This window comes from Panthera uncia (assembly GCF_023721935.1).
Source record: "Panthera uncia isolate 11264 chromosome A3 unlocalized genomic scaffold, Puncia_PCG_1.0 HiC_scaffold_11, whole genome shotgun sequence".
NCBI lineage: Eukaryota > Metazoa > Chordata > Mammalia > Carnivora > Felidae > Panthera > Panthera uncia.
This window is the reverse complement of record NW_026057578.1, coordinates 1,807,233-1,826,910: the sequence shown is the minus strand read 5'-3', so window position 1 is coordinate 1,826,910 and position 19,678 is coordinate 1,807,233. Positions and strand designations below refer to the sequence as shown.

General features: G+C 60.8%; 2 protein-coding genes across 4 annotated transcripts; one reads left to right on the top strand and one right to left on the bottom strand.

Annotated features, from left to right (window-relative positions):
- Window positions 1-856: 856 nt before the first annotated feature.
- Window positions 857-12,185, top strand: LSM14B (LSM family member 14B). 3 transcript variants are annotated; one of them, XM_049650507.1, is made up of 10 exons: window positions 857-1,140; window positions 2,873-3,036; window positions 4,127-4,262; window positions 5,022-5,138; window positions 7,106-7,273; window positions 7,525-7,602; window positions 7,821-7,982; window positions 8,300-8,450; window positions 10,215-10,400; window positions 10,983-12,185. In XM_049650507.1, the coding sequence occupies exons 1-9, from the start codon at window positions 1,014-1,016 to the stop codon at window positions 10,384-10,386; spliced, it is 1,275 nt and encodes a 424-aa protein (XP_049506464.1). In that variant the 5' UTR covers window positions 857-1,013; the 3' UTR covers window positions 10,387-10,400; window positions 10,983-12,185. The 3 variants fall into 3 exon arrangements, with proteins under 3 accessions (XP_049506464.1, XP_049506467.1, XP_049506465.1); XM_049650510.1 differs by lacking the exon at window positions 5,022-5,138; XM_049650508.1 differs by lacking the exon at window positions 7,525-7,602.
- Window positions 12,186-13,801: 1,616 nt separating this feature from the next.
- Window positions 13,802-19,593, bottom strand: PSMA7 (proteasome 20S subunit alpha 7). The gene is made up of 7 exons (XM_049650516.1): window positions 19,370-19,593; window positions 17,080-17,206; window positions 16,403-16,527; window positions 15,616-15,738; window positions 15,041-15,160; window positions 14,427-14,489; window positions 13,802-14,017 (listed from the first exon to the last, which is right to left on the bottom strand). Exons 1-7 carry the CDS (start codon window positions 19,463-19,465, stop codon window positions 13,925-13,927), a joined length of 747 nt encoding a protein of 248 aa, XP_049506473.1. The 5' UTR covers window positions 19,466-19,593; the 3' UTR covers window positions 13,802-13,924.
- Between the last annotated feature and the right edge of the window lie 85 nt (window positions 19,594-19,678).

The window sequence follows — 19,678 nt, the reverse complement described above, 5'->3', positions numbered from 1 at the left end:
GCAGGGACTCCCGAGCCCCCGCCTCCACGTCGCAGGCAGGGACCCCGAACCCCCCCTTCACCCCGCGGGTCAGACACCCTGAACTCCGCCTTCACCTTCCGAGACAGGGACTCCCGTCTCCCCGCCTCCACTCGTAGGCAGGGACCCAAACCTCGCCTTCGCCTCCCGGGCAGGGACCCTGAACCCCGCCTTCACCTCGCTGGACAGGGAGACCTGGCCCCTGCCTCCACGTCACGGTTGGGGACCTCGGCCCCCGCACCCCGCCTCCACGTCGCGGGCAGAAACCCGCAGCCCTCGCCTCCGCCCGCCCCCCCGCCCCCCCTGCCCCGGGCAGGGACTCCGGCCCGCCGGTGCTTTAGAACGGGAGGAACGGGACACACCCCGGCCGGGCGGCCTTCCAGCCCAGCACAGGGGGAAGCTCTTCTGGTCTCTTCCGCGGAGACGCTATGGAGCTCGGGGACTGCTCTCAGGAACTGGCGCCCAGGGCTTCGGCGCCACGCTCCGCCCCCCCGGCCCCGCCCCTCCAGCATGGCCCCCGCCCCCTGCCTGCGCACGCGCGCTCCGCCCCTCCCGATTCCCACCCCTCCCCCCGAGCCTGCCAGCCAGGTCTCGTGCTCCCACCCCGCGCGGGGCCCGCCGGGAGTTGGCCGAGGAGGGGGCGGAGAGCCGGGGGAAGCCCGCCCGGGCTCACGGCGCGTGCTGCGCAGGCGCGGAGAGCGGGCCCGCCCCCAGGGAAGCGGCGCGGCCATATTTAAAGGGAGGCAGGCGCGGCTATCCAATGGGCGGCGAGCGTGCGGGGGCGGGGCGTGGCGGCGCGAGGCCCCGGATGTGGCTGCTGCGGCCCCTCCTCCCCCCGCGCTCCCCTCAGAGCCCCCGGCCGCGCGCCGCCGCTTGCTTGCTGGTCCCCGCGCAGGCCCGTCGGGCGACGGTGAGGAGGCGCCGAGGCGGAGGAGCGGGCGGCGAGGCGACCGCGCGGAGGCGAGCGGGCCAGGCCCAGCCGGGCGGCCGCCGCCATGAGCGGCTCCTCGGGCACCCCGTACCTAGGCAGCAAGATCAGCCTCATCTCCAAGGCGCAGATCCGCTACGAGGGCATCCTCTACACCATCGACACGGACAACTCCACCGTGGCGCTCGCCAAAGGTAGCGGCCCCGCGGCCGCCCCAACCGCCCCGGCCCCCGGGCGCCAACAGCCGGTGGGCGCCGTCGCCCCCCCCCACCCCCTCCGGGCGCCCCCCACCTCCTCGGACGCTTCCTCCCCCGCGAAGCCCCCCCCTCCCCCGCCGGGCTCGGCCGGCACAATGGTCTCCCCCGGCCCCGGCGGCGGGTTATTGTGCGCGGCCGGCCCGCCCAGCCCGAGGGTGGGGAGGGGAGGTGGGGGCGGGTCCAGCTCCCACTGCGCCGCCCCCTCCTCCGCGCAGCCCACCTCTGCAGGTGGCTGGCCGGTGCTGCTGGGCTGGGCGGAGGGGGCGGCGGGCGCCGAGATCCCGGTCCCTGCGGAGGAGGGGCGGGGCGAGGGGCCTGAGGCTCCCCGGGGCCTCCCCAGAACGCTACTCCTGTGAGCCCTTCTGGAACCTATTAAGCAGCTGGGGCCTTGAGCCTGAACAAACACCACGTCTTAATGGAGCCTCCTGCCGGGAGAGGAGCATCGGTCGACTGCTAGGTGCCCCCACTTAAAGCGCTCTCCTGCCCTAATGCAGACGTTCAGTCTGTGGCTTTCCCCTTTTGTGGCCGACCCTTCCCTGGAGGCGCCGTGAGCACCCTGAAGCCCCCGCCAGACGTAGAGGCAGGAGGCTGGAATGTGGCTCTAGGGGAGTCCAGAATCTTTTCCAGGCTTGTAGAGGCAGGAGGAGGTGGCTCAAAGTTTCTTTGTCTTCATCCTCCGGGGGAAGATGGCGAGTGTCCTTCCCTTGCCTCTTGGAGAGGAGTGCCGGGTGCAGCCAGGGCTGCAGAAACCCTGGGTGTGTGTTTGATGGGTGTCGTTGGGCCTGTGAGGGTCAGGGCACGGTGTCCCTGTTTCCCACGTCAGAGGGAGCCTTGGGCCTTCAGGACGCAGTCATTCCAAACTCCGGGCATACCTCCTAAAGTCTGGCGCTCGAGTTCTAGGAGAGACCAATTGCGTGGCTCCAGGAGAGAATCCAGAGTTGCAAGGTTATGTGTTGACGTATACCCTTGGCACTTGAGTGTATCTGGCATGCCATCCCCGTTGGAGAAACTGAGGCCCAGAGCCTCTGGTCCTTAGCAGGAGTTGTGCTCAGATTAGATAGAGGCTGCTTCGAGCCCGGCTCTGCCCGCAGAGCCTGAACCCTGCTGGGAAGGGTGCATACCCCAAGAAGGCCTTCGGGCAGACCCAGGCTGGCGGTGGTGTGGGTCCAGGCTCTGAGCCCACTTCTCCCGTTGTTTCTGTGAGAGCCCCTCCCGGAGAGGGTGCGGGTAACAAGCCCACAGGCTTCTCGCCTAACAAAACAAACTCCCAGGGGTGACGTGCGGCGAGGTTTCAGGCAAAAAGCAGCTGGCGGGCTGTTTAATCTCAGAAGTCGGGTGTAGAGGGGTGTTCTGCAAAGTGGACTGTTTGCTCAGGGCGCTGGCCCTCCTGTGCTCACACTTGAGAACCGTCAACTTCGGGGGACTGTGGGCCTCAGAACTTGTTAACTTGTCTTTGGGCCCCAGAACCTTCTGGAGCGTTGCCAGCCGGGGTCTTGTAGGCATTGTGCTCTGGAAACTGGGGGGTGGAGTAGCCGTTGGGAGGTGGACCGAGGGTGGTGTGCAGGGCAGGGCCGGGCACAGAGTGCCCGAGGGCTGCAGTGCAGGAGGATGGATTGAACGCCCTTGGCCGAGGACGACAACCTAACCCTTCTCTCTCTCAACTCCCAAGTGAGGTCTTTCGGTACCGAAGACCGTCCCACAGATAGGCCGGCCCCCCCGCGAGAGGAGATCTATGAGTACATCATTTTCCGGGGAAGTGATATCAAAGATATCACCGTGTGTGAGCCTCCAAAAGCCCAGCACACGCTCCCGCAGGACCCTGCTATCGTCCAAGTAAGTGTGCTGCCCTGCTCCCGACGTGGGCACGCTTTCCGAGAGGTGCCGCTTTCCAAGTGGAACTTGGTGTCCTCTGTCTGGCGGGAGCGCTCGACTCGAGGAATAGCCTTTCAATGAAAAGTGGTTTAATTTCTGCGCAGGCTGTTGCTGCAGAAAGTCTTAACCTCAGCTTGCGGTGTCGTGTGTTGTAGAGAGAGGCTCTCCGTGTGTGCGAGTGTGTGTGTGTGTGTGTGTGTGTGTGAGAGAGAGAGAGAGAGAGAGAGAGAGAGAGAGAGAGAAGGGGGTGGTGCTTCTAGTCTTCCGGGGAGGCTTGGGGAATCACGTTTGTCCTTACTGTTGGGTCGAGACAGCAGGACTTGCTCTCCTGACGTCGTCTGGATTTTAAACCCCAGTGTCGTGGGACATGGACCTTGCGGTTCTTAGGCCGTATACGTGCCTCCTGCGTTAGGGCAGAATTTGCCCAGGATTACGGGGGAGCCTAGCTTAATATTTTCTTGACTTGCACATGTGAACATTCATTGGTCGCTCCGAGGCTGCTTCTGCGGGAGGCTCTGGGACTGAGGGCGCTCCCTGGAAGGTAGCATGCTTGGGGGGGGCTCTGGGGACATGTGGAGAAGCCCCGGGCCAGACCTATGAAAGGTCTGCAGGGAGACTTCTCAGAGACTTCAGAAGAGGCAAGTACCTGAGTCAGGCCTCGGGGCACAAAGAGGTCTTTGGGGAGCAACAGGCAGCAGCGTCCCTGAGGGTATGGGGACCGGAGAGGTGTCGCACGTGTGGGAACTGTGTGGCTGGGCTGCTGCGTGTTGGGGGCAGGGCCAAATCTCGGATGGCAAGTCTGCCCTCTTACAGAGGCTAAACTAGGGAACGACAGTCGGTGGGGAGCCATCTGAGGGGTTAACTGAGTTAGGGGAAATTCTGGTTAGAGTGACCCGGACGGGCGGACCTGGCTACGGGATGTGGGCAAGGCAGCTCTGAGCTCCCTTAGGTGGTTCTGGAGGCTTTGCCCCGCGACCCCGGGCCTCCAGGAACACAGGCAGACAAGTCTGACTGCTCTGCGCTGCTCTCATCTGTGTGTCTCGTTGGTCAGTCTTCCCTGGGCTCGGGCTCGGCCTCCTCCTTCCAGCCACACGTGCCTTACAGCCCCTTCAGAGGGATGCCGCCCTACAGCCAGCTGGCTGCCAGCTCTCTGCTCAGCCAGCAGTACGCCGCTTCCTTGGGTCTAGGTGAGTAACCTGTTTCTGTCTGCTAAACTCGCGCTGTGATCTCCAGGAGGCGGGGCCGCAGACCCTGATCGTGGGGACACCCTGTTCCTGGCCTGTTCTGCTTGTTCCCGCACGCTCAGCACGGCACTCAGTGCAACTTGAACCAGTTAGAACGCCGGCTAACTCTTCAATTGAGAGTAAAAGAGTTCGTCTGACTTTGGGGACAGATGAGTCAAATCAAAATTCATTTGAAACGTCAGCCTGGGTCTGGGTGGAAGTCACGGCATGTTTGCTTCAATAAGAAACAACTGGTTTTGTGATTACGGATGGGCTCTAACTATTGACACCTTTGGAAGCCCGTAAACGCAAAAAGCTGAATCGATACCCATCCGTTAGGCGTTTTGCTGTCCCTGCTTTGCTCAAAAGTTCTGTCCCCCGAGGTGGATCGATCCTGGAATGAGGTTCTCTTCTGCACGTGTAGCGTGACGGTCTGCCTGGCCCCGGACGCAGCTTTGCGAGGCGTTCAAACCCTGGAGTCGGCAGGCTCCTACCCCAGCCCGGGGCTGTGGGCAGGCCCTGCAGACCTGCTCTTGGGCCGCTCCTGAGTCACGCTGTCCGGACTGCTGCTCTGCCTGGCTCACGGTGTTTCTAGAATAGGTTTGTGTGAGCCACGTGTCCCGTGAGAGGTTGCTTGGCTCTTCCGAGCTTGCTGGCCACGGGGCCGGTGTCTCGTTACTTACTTGCGTACTTTCTCTTTTGCTCTCCTCTGTCTTCCTTTAGAGAAGCTGGTGAGCCCTCCAGCCTCGGCCGCAGCTTCCAGCCCTAGCTCTTCTCCGTCTCCACAGCCCGCCTCAGAGCTTGACGTGTCCTCAGAGCCACATCAGCTCACCTCCAAGGGTAACCGCAGTCGGGGAGAGCTGCATGCTGTCTTGCCGTCCTGAGAGCAAGGGGGTAAACCAGTAGCCCAGAGCGACAGTGGCTGTAGTAGATACTTTGCCAAGCCCGAGGGTCAGTTCAGCTGCTTCCATGTGGTTCAATACGTAGTCGTGACTTACTAACGAGTTCGCACGGTTTTGAAGAAGGCGTTAGAAAGAACTGACCCGGAACTTGTTCACTCCCCGCTGGGTCCAGGGTCCGCTTGGACCTGGATCGAGACTACCAAATGTGGGAAGCTTTGCACAGAAAGCCTTTCCCTGGGGTTTCAGCTGGCCCAGAATGTGTTCTAGATTGCCGGGTGACACTGCAGGGGAGCGTCCCTAAGAAACTCACATGCTGTTCTGGGAGCCGCGTGGCATATTCGTCACCCTTCCGAGAGGCCTCGGGTGTCTTTCTAACGTGAAGCCCCGTTAGAGTTGGGAGACTCGCTCGAGCAGGTGAACGGCGTGGGCCAAGTGACCAGCTTGTTAATGCCGGGGTGCACTGCCTGTCTCAGCTGGGCCGTGGCACCTATTGGGGCTTCTCGGTCTTTCTCGATGTTCTTCTCGTTTCTCTGAGAGCCGAGGTTCACGTGCCTGACTGTCTGGGTAGAGCGCCATGCCCTGCCCTCCCCGCTGCGGAGGCTCAGTCCAGGGTCGCACCCAGAGCATCCGTGCCAGTCTGTTATTTTGCACGTGTTGCTTTCCGTTCCCGCACGGATGCCAGCGTGTCCCTGACGTAGCAGCAGTGGTGTTTTTGCCCGGTTAGGGTTTACGTTAGACGGTTTGTTCTCTGAACTGTTGGTGTAAAGCTGCTCTCGGGGGAGGGTAGTTTGTTGATGGTTTTCGTTTTATCAAGGACGGGTGAGCCTGAGTCTCTCCCCCATCGAGTTGGAGTGTGGCAGGAGCAGCGGGCTGCGTTCCCGGGAGGGCCCTGCTGGGCGAGGTGGCAGGCCGGGGAGGGGGCTCCAGCGTGGTCCTGTCACAGGACACCTGCGCGCGCCAGTGTGCGAGGCCGTCCGGCTTGCCTGGGGAGCTCTTCTCTTGATCTGGTCGTGAGGAAGGTTTCACAGTAACTGCCTTAGTTTCTGTCTCACGTGAAAAACCAGAAAGCTGAGATAGCCAGTTTTCACGCGTAATGGGCCGCCTCTCCTGATGGTGACCTCCGCGCTCAGGGCCCAGGTTTTGTGCCTCGGAGCTCCGTATGCCTCCGCCCAGCCCCACAGTGCCCTGTTTAGACGGTACGGGGAGGGGGGGAGGGGGACGGACCAGTGTGGGTGGCGTGCCCTCTCCCCCTTCCTGCCTCAGAGGACACCTCGGGAGCTGGGACCTCCGCCGAGGGCTGAGACTGCAGCGTCGTAGGGACAGACTCTGGTGCGGCCCCACCACCAAGGGCAGCCTGGGAGCCTTGGTCTCCTCAAGATGCGCTGCTTTTCTGTAGTCGGGTCTTATCGCATCATTCTTTTTGGTTTTGTTAATGCCTCAAGCAGAAACGACCGTGTTCTAGAGCTTAACTTTAAAGAATGACCGTTTACTAGAAGATCCCAGACTGGGATGGTTCTCGTCCAGCGTGGACCAGAACAAAACAAATTCCCCGACCGTGAATTTGCCAGCACTTTGGAACCAGGGAGCCCCCTCGGGCTTAGAGCTTGTGTGGTTTTTGGAAAGCTGTTTTCTAAACCACCTGGGAGGTGTTCGTTTCTGGCAGAGTGTTTTTGTCTCCTCGGGGTTACCTAGGTTGGGGATCGGGGGCTCAGGGCTCCCTGGTGAGCTGGCCTTGTGGCCGGCGGGCTAGTCACGGGAGGGGATGGTCCGGGAAGCTCTGCCGGACTTGGGAGAGTCTCGAGGTGGTGCCTTCAACTGCCCGGCCCGCCACCCCGAGGGAGGGGCTGGAGGGCCGTGAGGTTTTCTCCTCTCTGGTCTTCAGCGCTCCTTCCCTTCCCGTCTCAGGAGCTGGTTTTCCGTCCGTCCCAGTCGGCAAGAGCCCCATGGTGGAGCAGGCCGTCCAGACTGGTTCCGTCGATAACCTGAATGCCAAAAAGCTGTTACCTGGCAAGGCCACCGTGGGGATGCAGCTGAACGGGCGCCCGGCCCAGCCAGGCGGCAAGGCCACCAGCGGTACTTGTCCCTTCCCGTCCTGGTGTCCGCTTCACCGCCTCAGAGTGGCGCCCTGCTTCCTGGGGTTCTCTTTTCTGTGTCTTCTTTCTGTTTCATTCAAAAGCCCGCACCCCCTGCCCCCCATCGTAAACACCGCGTGTTCTCGCAGGGCCTGCCCTTGCTGCGTGGCCCCCGTGCTCGCGCCACCCCGCTTCCGTCGCTGGGCTCTGCTTCGGTGGGCGCTTGCCTCACTCTTTCCTTTTGCGCCTTAGATGTAGTTCAGCCGACAGCTGTGCAGGGTCAAGGGCAGGTGAACGACGAGAACAGAAGACCTCAGAGGAGGAGATCAGGTAACCGCTGTCGTTGCCACCTGAGTTCGAGCCGCGGGCCACCCGGCTGTGCTCCGCTTCCCTGCTCGCCCCTCTGCTTGGTCTCTGTGGGTGACGGCTTTGGGGTGCTGGGGCTCAGTGTCCGCTTCCGTGTGCCTTGTCCCCTCTTTGTCACCCATCTCACTGGAGTAATGTCAGCTCGGCGGCTCACCGGTCACGGCTTTCCTTCCTTCCCCCAGGGAACAGACGAACGAGGAATCGCTCCAGAGGGCAAAACCGCCCGACTAACGTCAAAGAGAACACGATCAAGTTTGAAGGCGACTTTGATTTTGAGAGCGCAAACGCCCAGTTCAACAGAGAGGAGCTGGACAAAGAGTTTAAGAAGAAACTGAATTTTAAAGGTGTCTGGCGTTATGCAGAGGGTGCCCTCCCCACCAAGGAGTGTCTGTAGCTGCAGGTGCAAGACAGATGGGTGGGGGCGGGGCAGGTGTGGAAGCGGCGCCATCTAAGGAATTCCTGAGTGAGGACGAGGCTTGGGGTAATGCGCAGACTGCTCGTGGGTGAGGAGCAAGCTACACGGCTGGAGGGGGGGGGCCCTTCTTCTGACACAGACGACGACGAGCCATCCCCCACCCCACGTGCTTGGCCTGAGGACAGCTGCCCGGGGGCCCGCCCTGGCAGAGGGAGGCATCACCGTTTACTCTGCTTCTCTCTGCAGATGACAAAGCTGAGAAGGGGGACGAGAAGGACCCAGCGGTGGTGACCCAGAGTGACGAGGCTCCTGCTGAGGAAGACCACCTGGGGCCCAACTGCTACTATGACAAGTCCAAGTCTTTCTTCGACAACATCTCTTCTGAGCTCAAGACCAGGTCAGGGGGCCCGGTGAGGGGGCCGGGCTCGGGGCTGGCGAGGCCCGGATGAGCTGGCAGGAAGACACTCATTCTGCCTCAAAACTCCGGAGCCTGGGCCATGCTCTCTTGAAGACCAGACTCCCGTCTAAGTTCAGGACAAACCTAAGATCCTCCTCCTGTTTCTGCCGTGTGAGTACACCGGTCTCGGTGGCGCCAGCAGGTGGCAGCGCGGAACCCCTGACAGTCACAGGCGCCTGAGGGTCGGACCGAGGTCCGGCCTCCGCTTCCATCTTGGCTCTGCTACTCTTTTGTCCACTGCGGCTGAGTTCGGCACCATGCTCCCCAGCTGAGTGATGGGTCGTTCGGTCACACGCCGCCTTGTCCTGGCAGCCGACCCGGTGGCCTGAGGCCCTTGCTGCCTGCAGCAGCTGGCCTGCGTGTTCGGCTCCCGACTGCTTGAGGCTGGGGACCCGGGCGTGCAGTTAGAGCCCCTGGAGACTGGTGCTCAGAGGTTACCCTGCGAGCAAGCTAGACGGTATAGAAGGGACAGGCACAGAAACCCGTGTGCACTCATTCTGCGAACGGAGTGCCAGACACGCTGCTGGGCATCGAGGGCACAGCACACGCTGGGGCCCTGCTGTCCTGTGTTTCTATCCCGGCAGGGAAAGTAGAGAGTACGTGTGTGAGTAGGATAGAAACGCGTCCGGGCACGGGCAGGAGGAGGCTGGGCAGGGCCTGGGGGCGGGGGGAAGGTAAAGGTAAACCGAGTACGGAGGTGTCACACCGTGTGGTGCTGGGAGCGCTCGTGGGTGGACGGAGGAAGCTTCCGCACACGGGCCGCCTGCCAGGCGTCCGCCGCACGCCGGAGCAGAGTCCCAAGAGAGGCGGTCAGGGATGAAGGGGGCGCGTGCGAGCAGGGCGAGTAGGCCACGGTGACGACCAGCTTGCGTGCCGGGAGCTGTGGGCGGCTGTCCAGGTTGGAGCCGGGGGCGGTGCCGGTTGACCTCTCCCCCGTCTCTGCTGAGGATGCCGAAGGCGGGCAGAGGGGCCGGTGGCCCACCCGGAGGCCTGTGCAGTAGTCCTGGGGCCTCGGAATCGGGTGGTGGCGGCGGCGGAGGAGAGCTCGGCTGCTGACTCTGCTTTGCAGGGGGTGCGGACCGGGTTTGCTGACAGGTTGTGAGGGGAACCACGGCGACCATCGGGGTTGTCGGGCTGGGCGGGTGGAGGGCGCAGCTGCTGGCTCTCTAAGCGAGGCCGGGGGGTCAGTGGAGCGGGAGCTCGGTGCCTGTAAGCGGACGTGGGGCCCTCACCTGGGACACAGGTGGGTGCTGGCCGCATCCTCAGTACGAAGGGCGCTGGGTGGTATGTGGTGTCCTTGCCATGGCCCCACCGTCCCCAGGGTGTAAGCCTCATATTCTTGGAGATCCCGCTCCATCTAGCCCAGCCCTCTCCTCACATACTAGAAACTTCTCTGGAGGGGTCTGTGGTACGCTTCGGGTCTCGGAACCTGCACGGGCACTGCCTAGTGTCACGCACTCACCTGTCGATAAAGGCAGGAGAGTTCATGCTGGGCAGCCCCGCCCGGTGAGCAGCAGACCCCGTTGGCAGTGTGGCCGGGAGCACCCGCAGGGTGGGCTCTCCGGCTGCGGGGTCCTGACTGGGTCACCCCCTCTGATGGCTCCGCCTGCCGGTCCTTCCCCCGCACCCCCTCCCTGTGCTGGCTCAGGAAGCTGTGAGCAGATGCCGGCTGCAGTCGGTCTCACGCACCTGTCTGTGGTCCAGTTCTAGGCGGACTACGTGGGCCGAAGAGCGGAAGCTCAACACGGAGACTTTCGGGGTATCGGGAAGGTTTCTTCGTGGCCGTAGCTTCAGGGGTGGATTTCGAGGGGGCAGGGGCAACGGTACAACCCGCCGCAACCCAACTTCCCACAGAGCTGGGACCGGCAGGGTGTAAGGATGGGGCCGCAGGTGAGTGACGGAAGGGGGCTTCCGGATCCGGTGGTGGGAGGGCGTTGGGGGGGCACTGCCTGTGGGCACCCTCCTCGGGAAGAGCTTAGGAGCCCTGGAGCCGGCGGCCCTGGCTTCCAGCAAGAGGAGGAGCCTGCGGGAATTGGGGCCAAGATGCGGGCCCCGGCCCTCTGAATCACCTGGGGGGCTCCTAGGGACGGCAGGCCCCCGAAGTGCGGGTCCGGGTGTGGGGGCTGGGCGCGTGCTACTGCAGTGTGGTCGGCAAGGACTGCCGTCACCAGCTGGCCTCCCTGCCCCGCAGGGACCCCCAGGTGCGCACGAACAAGGTCCCATCCACCTGTGTGCCCCGTGGGTCTGGGCGGGCAGTGGGCTGCAGGTGTGCCCAGTGTGTACAAAGGTGATTTTCATCGTTGATTGGGACTGGAAAGTCTGGGGAGCCCTGGCCTGACTGGGGTGGGAGGGAGGTTGAGCACCCTCGTTCTCCCCAGGACCCTGTGTGCCTGGCTCCTGCTGGGGGGGGCGGGGGCTGCCGAGTGGGACGTGCCGAGCGTGCTCACGTAGTGTCTTGTCCCTTTCTTGCAGGTGCCTGCGGAAGCAGCACAGAAACGAAGCTGTGTCTGAGGTTATCGGAAAACGCTGCACTTACTTGGGAGACGTGGGTCACTTTGTTTACCGAGTTTGGAAAATTCCCGTACTACTACTTATGTTTTGGACTTAATTGGACTTGGACGTGGTCTGAGTTAGAACCACTTGTTTGGGGGAAGTATTCGTGGGTGACCTCTTTGAGGTATCTTGGCCTGTCTTTCCTCTTTAGTTGCACACAGCCTAATTCTAAGGTTTTGGTATTTTGGAAAAAGGTTTCTAGAGCAAAAGCTTGATCCTCACTTTGTGACTTTTTTGTGTGACAGCTTTGACTTTTTTAAAGTGGAACCAAATCTCATTTGGCAAATGTGGCAGCCAGTTGCATCTTTATAACCCAACTGGCCTCTGGTGCTGCTGGCCTGGCACCCCCCAGTGCCGTAGGTTGGGGTCTCAGGAGTCAGGCAGGGCCAGCCTGGGGACGTGCGGGGGTGGGTGGGCCTGGGCAGGGAGAGTGGGGGTGTCCCACGGATCATGTTGTAGAAACAAACCAGACAACCCTTACATCCAGAGCCGTGATGTCAAGGTTGAGGGCTGGTGGGTGGTGGGGGCGGGGTGGGGGGGGGGCTAAGTCCTGGAGGCTTAGGAAGGGGTCCTGAACGTGAGCTAGGAACTGTTGCTCAGAGCCCGGCTTCCATAGGAACCAGGGTTGGGGACCAAAGCCCTGTGGTGTCCCCACCCTTCCTGCCCCGTCCCTGCCATCCCCTGACCCAGGCCAGTCACTGTTGGACTCTGGCCACCGTTCAGTGTCTCATCCACTTGGAAATGAGCCAGTCTTTTTTGCAAGGTCGGTTGACCGAGAACATATTTCTTCTTGATTGTAAATAGTTCTGTGTTTTTGTTTTACAGGTGGGTGGAGGGAGGGTGGGGAATATAAATTTGTTGCATGAGTAAATGGGTCAGACCTTTAGTATAAGCATGCGCCCTTCTGATGGACAGGGCATTGTGTTGAACATAAGCACCTTGGTAACTAAACCCCTTTAAATAGCTATAAAGGTTTTAGTTCTGTATTGATTCAGTTACTGTAAAAGCTTGGGTTTATTTTTGTAGGACTTAACGGCTAAGAATTAGAACCTAGCAATGGGTTGCTCTGTTGGAGTAATGTAAATTGTAATTATAAATAAACGTGCAAACCTTTAAAACTTTCTTCTCTGCTCTGAGAGTAAAATCGTTCTGTCGGTTGTGCTGCTGGAGTCCTATCCTGTCTGCCGTGCCCGTCCCGAGGCAGGAGCTGTTCAGGCCTCACGCTAGTAGGCTCCTTGGCGACATCTGCTCTCGAGTGACATTGACCCGGCTGGTCTGGGTAAAGGGCATGAGCCAGCCCGAGTGTGCAGCGGGCCAGCTTCCCAGAACAAGGGGCTCTGCTCTCCAGACGTGGGACAAGGGCTGGTTCTAAAAGCTCTGTCCGCAGTAAACCTGCTTGGGAGATGCCTGCCCCGCCCCCCCACCCCAGGCTGCTTGGAGCTCCCGTGTCCTCTGTGCCCTGTGGCCTGTTCCAGGGCTGGACCCCGCACCATCCAGAACAGCAGACGTGGCTGTTTGGACCGAAAGCGCCCCGCATCACTGAAATGGGTTTCCGGGGGTCTTTGAAAGGCCCGCCCCATCCACCGTGTCACCGCTCCCTCGGTGCCTGCCTGTGGTTCCGCTGGGCCCGGAGCAGGCCCAAGCAGCAGGGGGCTGGCCTGCAACGGCACGGCACCGCGGTCAGTTTCACAATTTCAACAAGCTCTCAGCAACCTTCCTTTTTGGGGGAAACAACAAACATCCTTGGCCAATAAAAAGTTAAAATCTTCCATAGTCAGGTGCAGGTAGCCGTAACACGAAAACTCCATGAAGTAGGTGACTCAGCGGTCGCACTAGGCAGGTATTTCCTTCAGGCGATCTAGATATAGTCCCGTCACAGTTTACCACAATGACTAACTTCACTACTGAGCCTCTATGCTGACGTTTTGACAATTCTACATTTTACACTGAGCTCAAAACGTATCTGGGCGTTTTTACTCCTTTCTAGATCGAACATATACGTGCCATTCAGTGAGAACCCAGTGAGGGAAACTGCAGACGGAGGTGGGAGCAGCGCCCTGGAATCCCAAGGGCACAGCCGGCAGGGCAGCCGGCCCAAGGACTCAAAGAGCCCTTTGTGCCATCGCCCGGTGGGGCAGGGACGCCCGACCGTGGTCCTGTCACTGGGACTGGTGGCAGAGCTTCCTGTGAAGCTGCGAAGCTGCGGGGGTGAGGGCGAGGCTGCTGCTGGCTGGAACCTGGAAGGGCCATCTCTGGCTGGAGAGCAAGCACAGGGGACAATCAGCACCAGGAACTCAAGGGAGAGCACACAAGCGCGAAGACTCGATCTAGGGAAACCAGAAACGACTCGTTCTGAACACGGCTGCTGCTCTGTGGGATTCTGAGTGAAAACCAACTGGGCGCCGCGTGTTCCCTGACGTGTGTCCGTCAGGAAGGAACAAGGTCCGTCTGCTAGCCCCTCTGGGAAGAGAAACTCGGGAGTCTCGGCGTCGGTCTCTAATGCCGCGCGCCTGTCTACAGCAGCCGTCACGCTTGGCGTGCGCTCCTAGCACTGCTGGACTCCCGAACCAGAAAGCTGGACGCCCCTGGCCCGCCACCAGTAGCCTGGCGACTTCGAGACTGGCGACAAGAGCACAGACGAGAGCGCACACTAAGGAGAGCGCTCGGACGCAGCGAGGGGAAGACCCCCTTTCTACAGAGCCGTCCTGATTGCACCCAAGAGACACACGCTCTGAAGAAAAGGTTAACAAATAGGAAGTTTATTGCAGGACCCTTGGACAGTAGATGAGTGTTGGGAAATGCCTATGTATCACTTTGAAAATCCATGATTTGAATTTAAAAATCAATTCAAGATTTCATCATCATGATGCTTTCTTCTGTTTTTTCTTTTCGTTTTCCTCCTTCTCTTTCTCGATTTCAGCAACATACTTCTCAATTTCTTCTGGATTTAAAATCTACCAAAGAAAGTTTACGGTTAGCCTCCAAAGCACACAAGGCACCAGGGAACCAGCACCCCCTCCGGGGAGGAAAGCTCTGGGGCTCCGGCCACGTGCCCCTCACAGCAGCTTCTAACAGAAAAACTAGGGTGTGCGCGCCTGATCCGGGTGACGCCAGTCAGCTTGCCGCAGGCCCGCGGCAGCTTTTCAACGTGCCCAGCAGCCACGCGAGCCCCAGCCTCCCCCGGAGACCCACGCGATGATGCTTACTCTTCCACTTGTTTGTGGGGAGCCTCGGGAAGAAATCTCCTGGAGCACAAGCGCCACAGGAGTAGGGTCCCCGTTCCCACCACCGCCTCCCCCCCGCCCCCGCACCATCCCTGGGGATGCTCCAGAGCGAAGGACACCAGACGACCTCGGTGATTACCTTGAGGGGTTGATCACGTCTCATGACAGCCAATTCAATGTTTTTGCCGCCAGACTGAACCACCTTGGAAAGCGAAGAATAAGGCCAGGCGCCTACCTGCATGGCACCAGCACCACCCGCCCCGCCACCCCCGCTTCCACACAGCAGCTAGGCTCCCAGCCCCCTTGGCCCCCCCCGCCCCGCCAAAGCCCAACAGCTGGACGCCAGCCTGGCCTTCTGGCCACTCCCCTGCCTCTTTGGCTTTACCTGCCGGCATCTCCCAAGTGCTGACGAAGCCCAAGGCCACAGCTCCCAGCCACTAGTCCCCATTCTCATCCCCCAATCTTAGCAGCGGTGTGCTCTGAGTGGAAAGTTCCACACCTGCTGGCTCCCGTCCTGCCTCGGCCGCTCCTCACCTGAGCGTGCCCCCGGACCAGCCACTCGGTCCTTGATTGTCCCAGCCGCATGAGGGAGCTGACAGCAGCGGGGCAGGGCCCGGCCGAGCAAGCCCTGGGGCGCCCAGCATTACCGCCGGCGGCCTCACCGCCCCCGCTCCCGCTGCCTGCACACAGCCACCCACTTCTGTGCTGTCCATTCCGCCCAGCCCAAGCACCAGATTTCAAATGCAAACGTACTTCCAGGAGGGCCTTGATAACCAACTTGATGGTCAGGTCGTCTGTCTCGATGGCTTCGTCAGTGTAATTCTTCTCCAGAAACTCACGCACAGACTTGGCGCCCCGGCCTATAGCATTAGCCTGAAAGAGGAACGTGTTCTACGGTGCAGGGCACGACAACCCAGAACCAGCCCGAGGACAAGACCGCAGCTGCCTGGGCCGGCCGTGTCAGAGGCAGCCTGGCCCCTTGGTCCTGCCCTATGGACTCCTTTCCCCAAGAGCTACTTGGAACTGGTGCTGATCCTTAGCCACGAGTGGGATTCTTGTTACTGAAAGACACATGGGTGACTGTACTGCGTGCCACATACCCCCATCGCTCCCTATCCTTGGACATGGTCTCGAACAGCAACGTCTAATGACTTCTTCGCTCTATCGGCAGGAGCGTCACAGAACAAACGGGTAGTGAGTACGCGTGCACGCGCACCAGCAGGACACGGCCTCCTTACACCAGCAGGAGACCCGGTACCTTCCAGTGGCCTCTGCAAGTTTTTACTGGCAAGACCGCCCGAAGACCCTCTGTTTTGTCAGGGCCTCACCTTCCAGGCATGGTACGTCCCCGAGGGGTCCGTCTGATAGAGTCTGGGGGTGCCGTCAAAGTCGAAACCCACAATGAGGGCGGAGATGCCGAACGGCCTGCGCCCATTGCTCTGCGTGTAGCGCTGGCGGGAGAAGGAACATGTTAATGCCTCAGCACGAAAGGCCCCGTGGAACCCACCCTAAGTCCTCTCTCTCTCTCTCTCTCTCTCTCTCTCTCTCTCTCTCACACACACACACACACACACGCACACGCACACGGCGTTCTCAACAGCTGAGCCTTCGCTGAAGGGATGGAGACATTCAAGTTATCTGCAGTTCCAACGATGAGGGACGTGAGCCCGGACTGCTCAGCAGTCCTCCTTCTCTTGTGCAGTTTGGCTCAGAAAGGTGTGCAAGACCTGCCCACGACCGAACGCATCGTAGAGCACAACCGAGGCCGCTGGAACCACTCTGACAACACACGCGCTTTGGCTACACACTTGACTTTAAAATGACCGGCACGTCACCAGAGGGTGGAGGTGGCTCTCAGCTCCTCCCAAATGCTTGGAACCCAACCATTCAGGACATCAAGACAGAGACTATCATGTCCCTTCAGAAACGTGAATTTGGACCGTCCCACGCCACTAAACGCAAACAATGCCACCAAAGTGGATAACCTACGGTAAGTTACATTTGCACAAAGATCGGGACTGTGCGTGGAATTAGAGCAGTTTTCTGATTCCCCTGAAGGGACCTCTGCAAACAGGTACACACAGGTACCATGAACTACTGTGGCGGGATGCCCACCTGCTTCAGACTGGCGATGTAGCGGGTGATGTACTCCACGGTGACTGGGTCCTCCACGGTCAGCCGGTGGCTCTGGCACTCCACCCGAGCCCTGTTGATGACTATCCTCGCATCCGCAGTGAGCCCTGCAACAGCAGAAAGACTGCCACCGGAGCCACGCCTCATCGGCTCCCATCGGGGATGGCACGGGTCACACGACCACACGGCAGTTACATACTCCAGCCGGTCCTCTGAAACCCAGCTCTCAGGTCATCTGGGTGATGGACGCCGGGGTGATCATCCCCTGGCTGTGCACAGAGGCCTCGGACAAAACACGTCAGTCCCTAGGTTAGTTTACGTAAATTGGGATCTTGCTAGAGTGGACCTGCACGCAGGAGCTCGGGAAGCCACGAGAGTGCCCGGGGCACACAGCATGCCCCACAGCAGGGAACTGTGGTCGGGGAAAACCAGGCTCGCCAGGCCCGTCTCCAGACTGTAACTGTGATCCAGTCACGCGCCAGCAACAGCAAAGCCTCCCACCCCCGAAAGCTTTGGTGAGGCTGGCAAAGGTCCCAATCGACTCCTTTTCAATGACTTTAGTTTCCCCACTTTCTAGATCTTCCAAGAGCCAACCCACTGAGACGGCCTCCAAAGTGCTAATAAGGGCCTCTGAGGACCAGGGCACCGGCCCCACTCACCTGCGAACGCCATGCAGACGTTGTCATCCAACGCGCAGATCTTGCGGACGGTTCTCTCATCCTGCAGTTTGGCCACTGATTTCTTCTCCACGCCCAGAACAACGATGTCCTTCCCTCGCACACCGACCTTCGATAAAAATCAACACGGTGCTTAAGAAAGCAACGAGAGGTTTTGCCATCAGGCTCAGGGCGCTTAGCAGATGGTAACCGGGACCTGCGAACACCCTGGGGGTGGGGGCCCCACGCTGCGCAGATCACAGATACTGACCCATTTCTGGCAGAGCTGGCCCAAGTGTCACGACCTGGGCGCCCACTCCTGTGCACTGAACGTACTGATACGGAGTCTCAATTAAAACACAGTAACTGTTGTGTATACACCTTCAACCGGGAGAATCACAGAGACACATGCAAGGCTTTGAAGCCTGAGATCCTGACATTTGAGACAAGTGCCCCGAGAGCACTGTTTCTGTAGTGGTGAAGCATATTAAAACCCATGCTGGGGGCACCTGGGTGGCTCGGTCAGTCAAGCATCCAGTTCTTGGTTTCCACTCAGGTCATGATCTCCCAGTGGCTTGAGAGATCGAGCCCCCCGAGTCGGGCTCTGCGCTGGCAGTGCAGAGCCTGCTTGAGATTCTGCCCTTGCCCTGCTCATGTGTGCACACCCTCCCTCTCTAAGTAAAAAAACATTGAAACAACAATATCAACCCCCCCGCACCGTGGCACACCTGTGCACAGCTCTGGGGAAGGCCTGGTTTGCCCTCAAGTGGAAGGACAACTCTTAACAACTATTCCCGGGAATTAGCTTGCTCTCTGCATATAGCAGATACCGTAGAAGGGAGGAGGGCGTATCAGAAACATGGAAAAATCTCCCACTGGCCAAGTGATCCCTCGACCCCGTCAGGGCAGGAGCGGATAGAAATGGGGCAACGCTCCAAGGAGCAACACGTCTCAGCCCAGAGATCTCTCAGCCGAGGCACTGCCGGCCCTGGGGCTGCCCTGCCCACCTCTACCCCTAGATGTCAGCGGGCAGCACTTCACAGGCAAAGAAACAGGTCTGCACCCGTTGGCAAACACCCCTTGGGGCGCAAAATTCCAGCCCGCGCCCCCCACCCCCACCCCCAGCCCCAGGCCATGGTGGAAAAACACTGATCTGTGTTTCTGACTTCAAGGCTCTTCATGCTCTTAGGTGGCCCTCCAGGTTCCCCTGGGAAAAGGGAGCCAGGCTCAGAGATGCTGGGAGGATTAAGCAAAGTCACCCTGGCTGGCCCGAGGGAGTACGGGGGCCGGGGAGTGTCCAAGCAGCTCCTCTCCCAGTGCTCTTTAACCCGAGTTGGGCCAGAAAATGGATTTTGGACCTCAATTTCAGAAGAGATTCAGGAAACGAAAGCACTTCATCGCCCAGAGCTGTGTCCTTTTTCTCTGTGCGCGCGAACCTCCGAGACAGGCAGCAGGTAAGAGGAAAACCAGTAACACCAGGAAAGACCCACAGGCGTCTCAAACGCATCCCCCATCCAAAATTCAAATGGTGGCCCAAACTTCAGATCTGTGCTCAGATGGCAGCAGGAGAATGATCGCCACGCTGCCCGACCCGGTGGAGGGCTCCTGGTGGCACCGCCGCCCCGGAGAGCCTGCTTCCCTTTGTTCCTGAAGCGCACCTGGGCTTCCAGGACCACTGCCGTCCCCAGTGGGGAAGTCCCCTGGCCGGGACCGCAGGGGTGCGGCTCACCTAAGTTGCTCACGGACGTGAGGGAGTCACCGAGCCAACAACGACCCAGCCCTGCTGCTAGGTGCCCGCGCCCACGGCCCAGGGCCCAAGCAGGGCCCTGCAAGGGTGACCCGCCAAAATGGCCGTCCCACGGCCGCTCACACACCCTGGAGACGCCCGAGGGAAAGAGAAACCGGTACTCCAAGGCTCAGCGCTCACACCGAGCGCGCCGGCCTCGCGAGCGCCCGTGCGCAGTCACTGGCACACAGGTGGCACTGCCACCCTTCGGTGAGAACCCACCGGCAGGAGGGCAGTGGCCCCAGACTCTCCTGCGCCCGCCTGCGCGGCCGTCCCAGCATCCGCAAGTCCCAAACGGGCCCCCGCCCCGCTTCCTTCAGCGACACCAACGATCCCGGGGCTCCACGAGAGCCGCCCGAACAAAGCGCATCCCTACGGCGGAGGCCGTGAGCACGGGCGAACCCGGGGCGAACCCGGGGCGACCCCGGGAGCCCGGCGCGCACCAGCGTCCGCCGCCCCGCTCTCGCCACCCGCCCCGCACGCCAGGCCCCGCCGGCCGCCGCTCACCGCGGTCGAGCCCTTCTTCACGGCCTCCTGCGCGTACTCCACTTGGAAAAGGTGGCCGTCGGGCGAGAAGACGGTGATGGCGCGGTCGTAGCTCATGCCGGCGGCGCGGCGGCGGAGCCGGGGAAAAGCGCACACTCACGGCCGCGCGGCCCGCGATTCACGACGCCTCTGCTCCCGCGTCGCGCGCCTGCCCGCCCCCGCCGCCGCGCACTGCGCTGCTGGCGTCCGGCGCCTTACGGCGGCGTCGGGCGGCGTCAGGCGGCGTCGGGCTGACGTGCGCGCGCGTCGGGGCGGGGCCGGGCCGAACCA

Bases quoted from the DNA above. Each gene is read 5' to 3' on its own strand.
- LSM14B (XM_049650507.1), top strand. From the start codon at position 1,014: ATGAGCGGCTCCTCGGGCACCCCGTACCTAGGCAGCAAGATCAGCCTC. The intron at 3,037-4,126 runs GTAAGTGTGCTG...CTCGTTGGTCAG, and splicing joins AGGACCCTGCTATCGTCCAA to TCTTCCCTGGGCTCGGGCTC. The intron at 5,139-7,105 runs GTAACCGCAGTC...TTCCCGTCTCAG, and splicing joins ACATCAGCTCACCTCCAAGG to GAGCTGGTTTTCCGTCCGTC.
- PSMA7 (XM_049650516.1), bottom strand. From the start codon at position 19,465: ATGAGCTACGACCGCGCCATCACCGTCTTCTCGCCCGACGGCCACCTT. The intron at 16,528-17,079 runs GTGAGTGGGGCC...CTGCTGTTGCAG, and splicing joins CGTCTGCATGGCGTTCGCAG to GGCTCACTGCGGATGCGAGG. The intron at 14,018-14,426 runs GTAATCACCGAG...TTTCTTTGGTAG, and splicing joins GACGTGATCAACCCCTCAAG to ATTTTAAATCCAGAAGAAAT.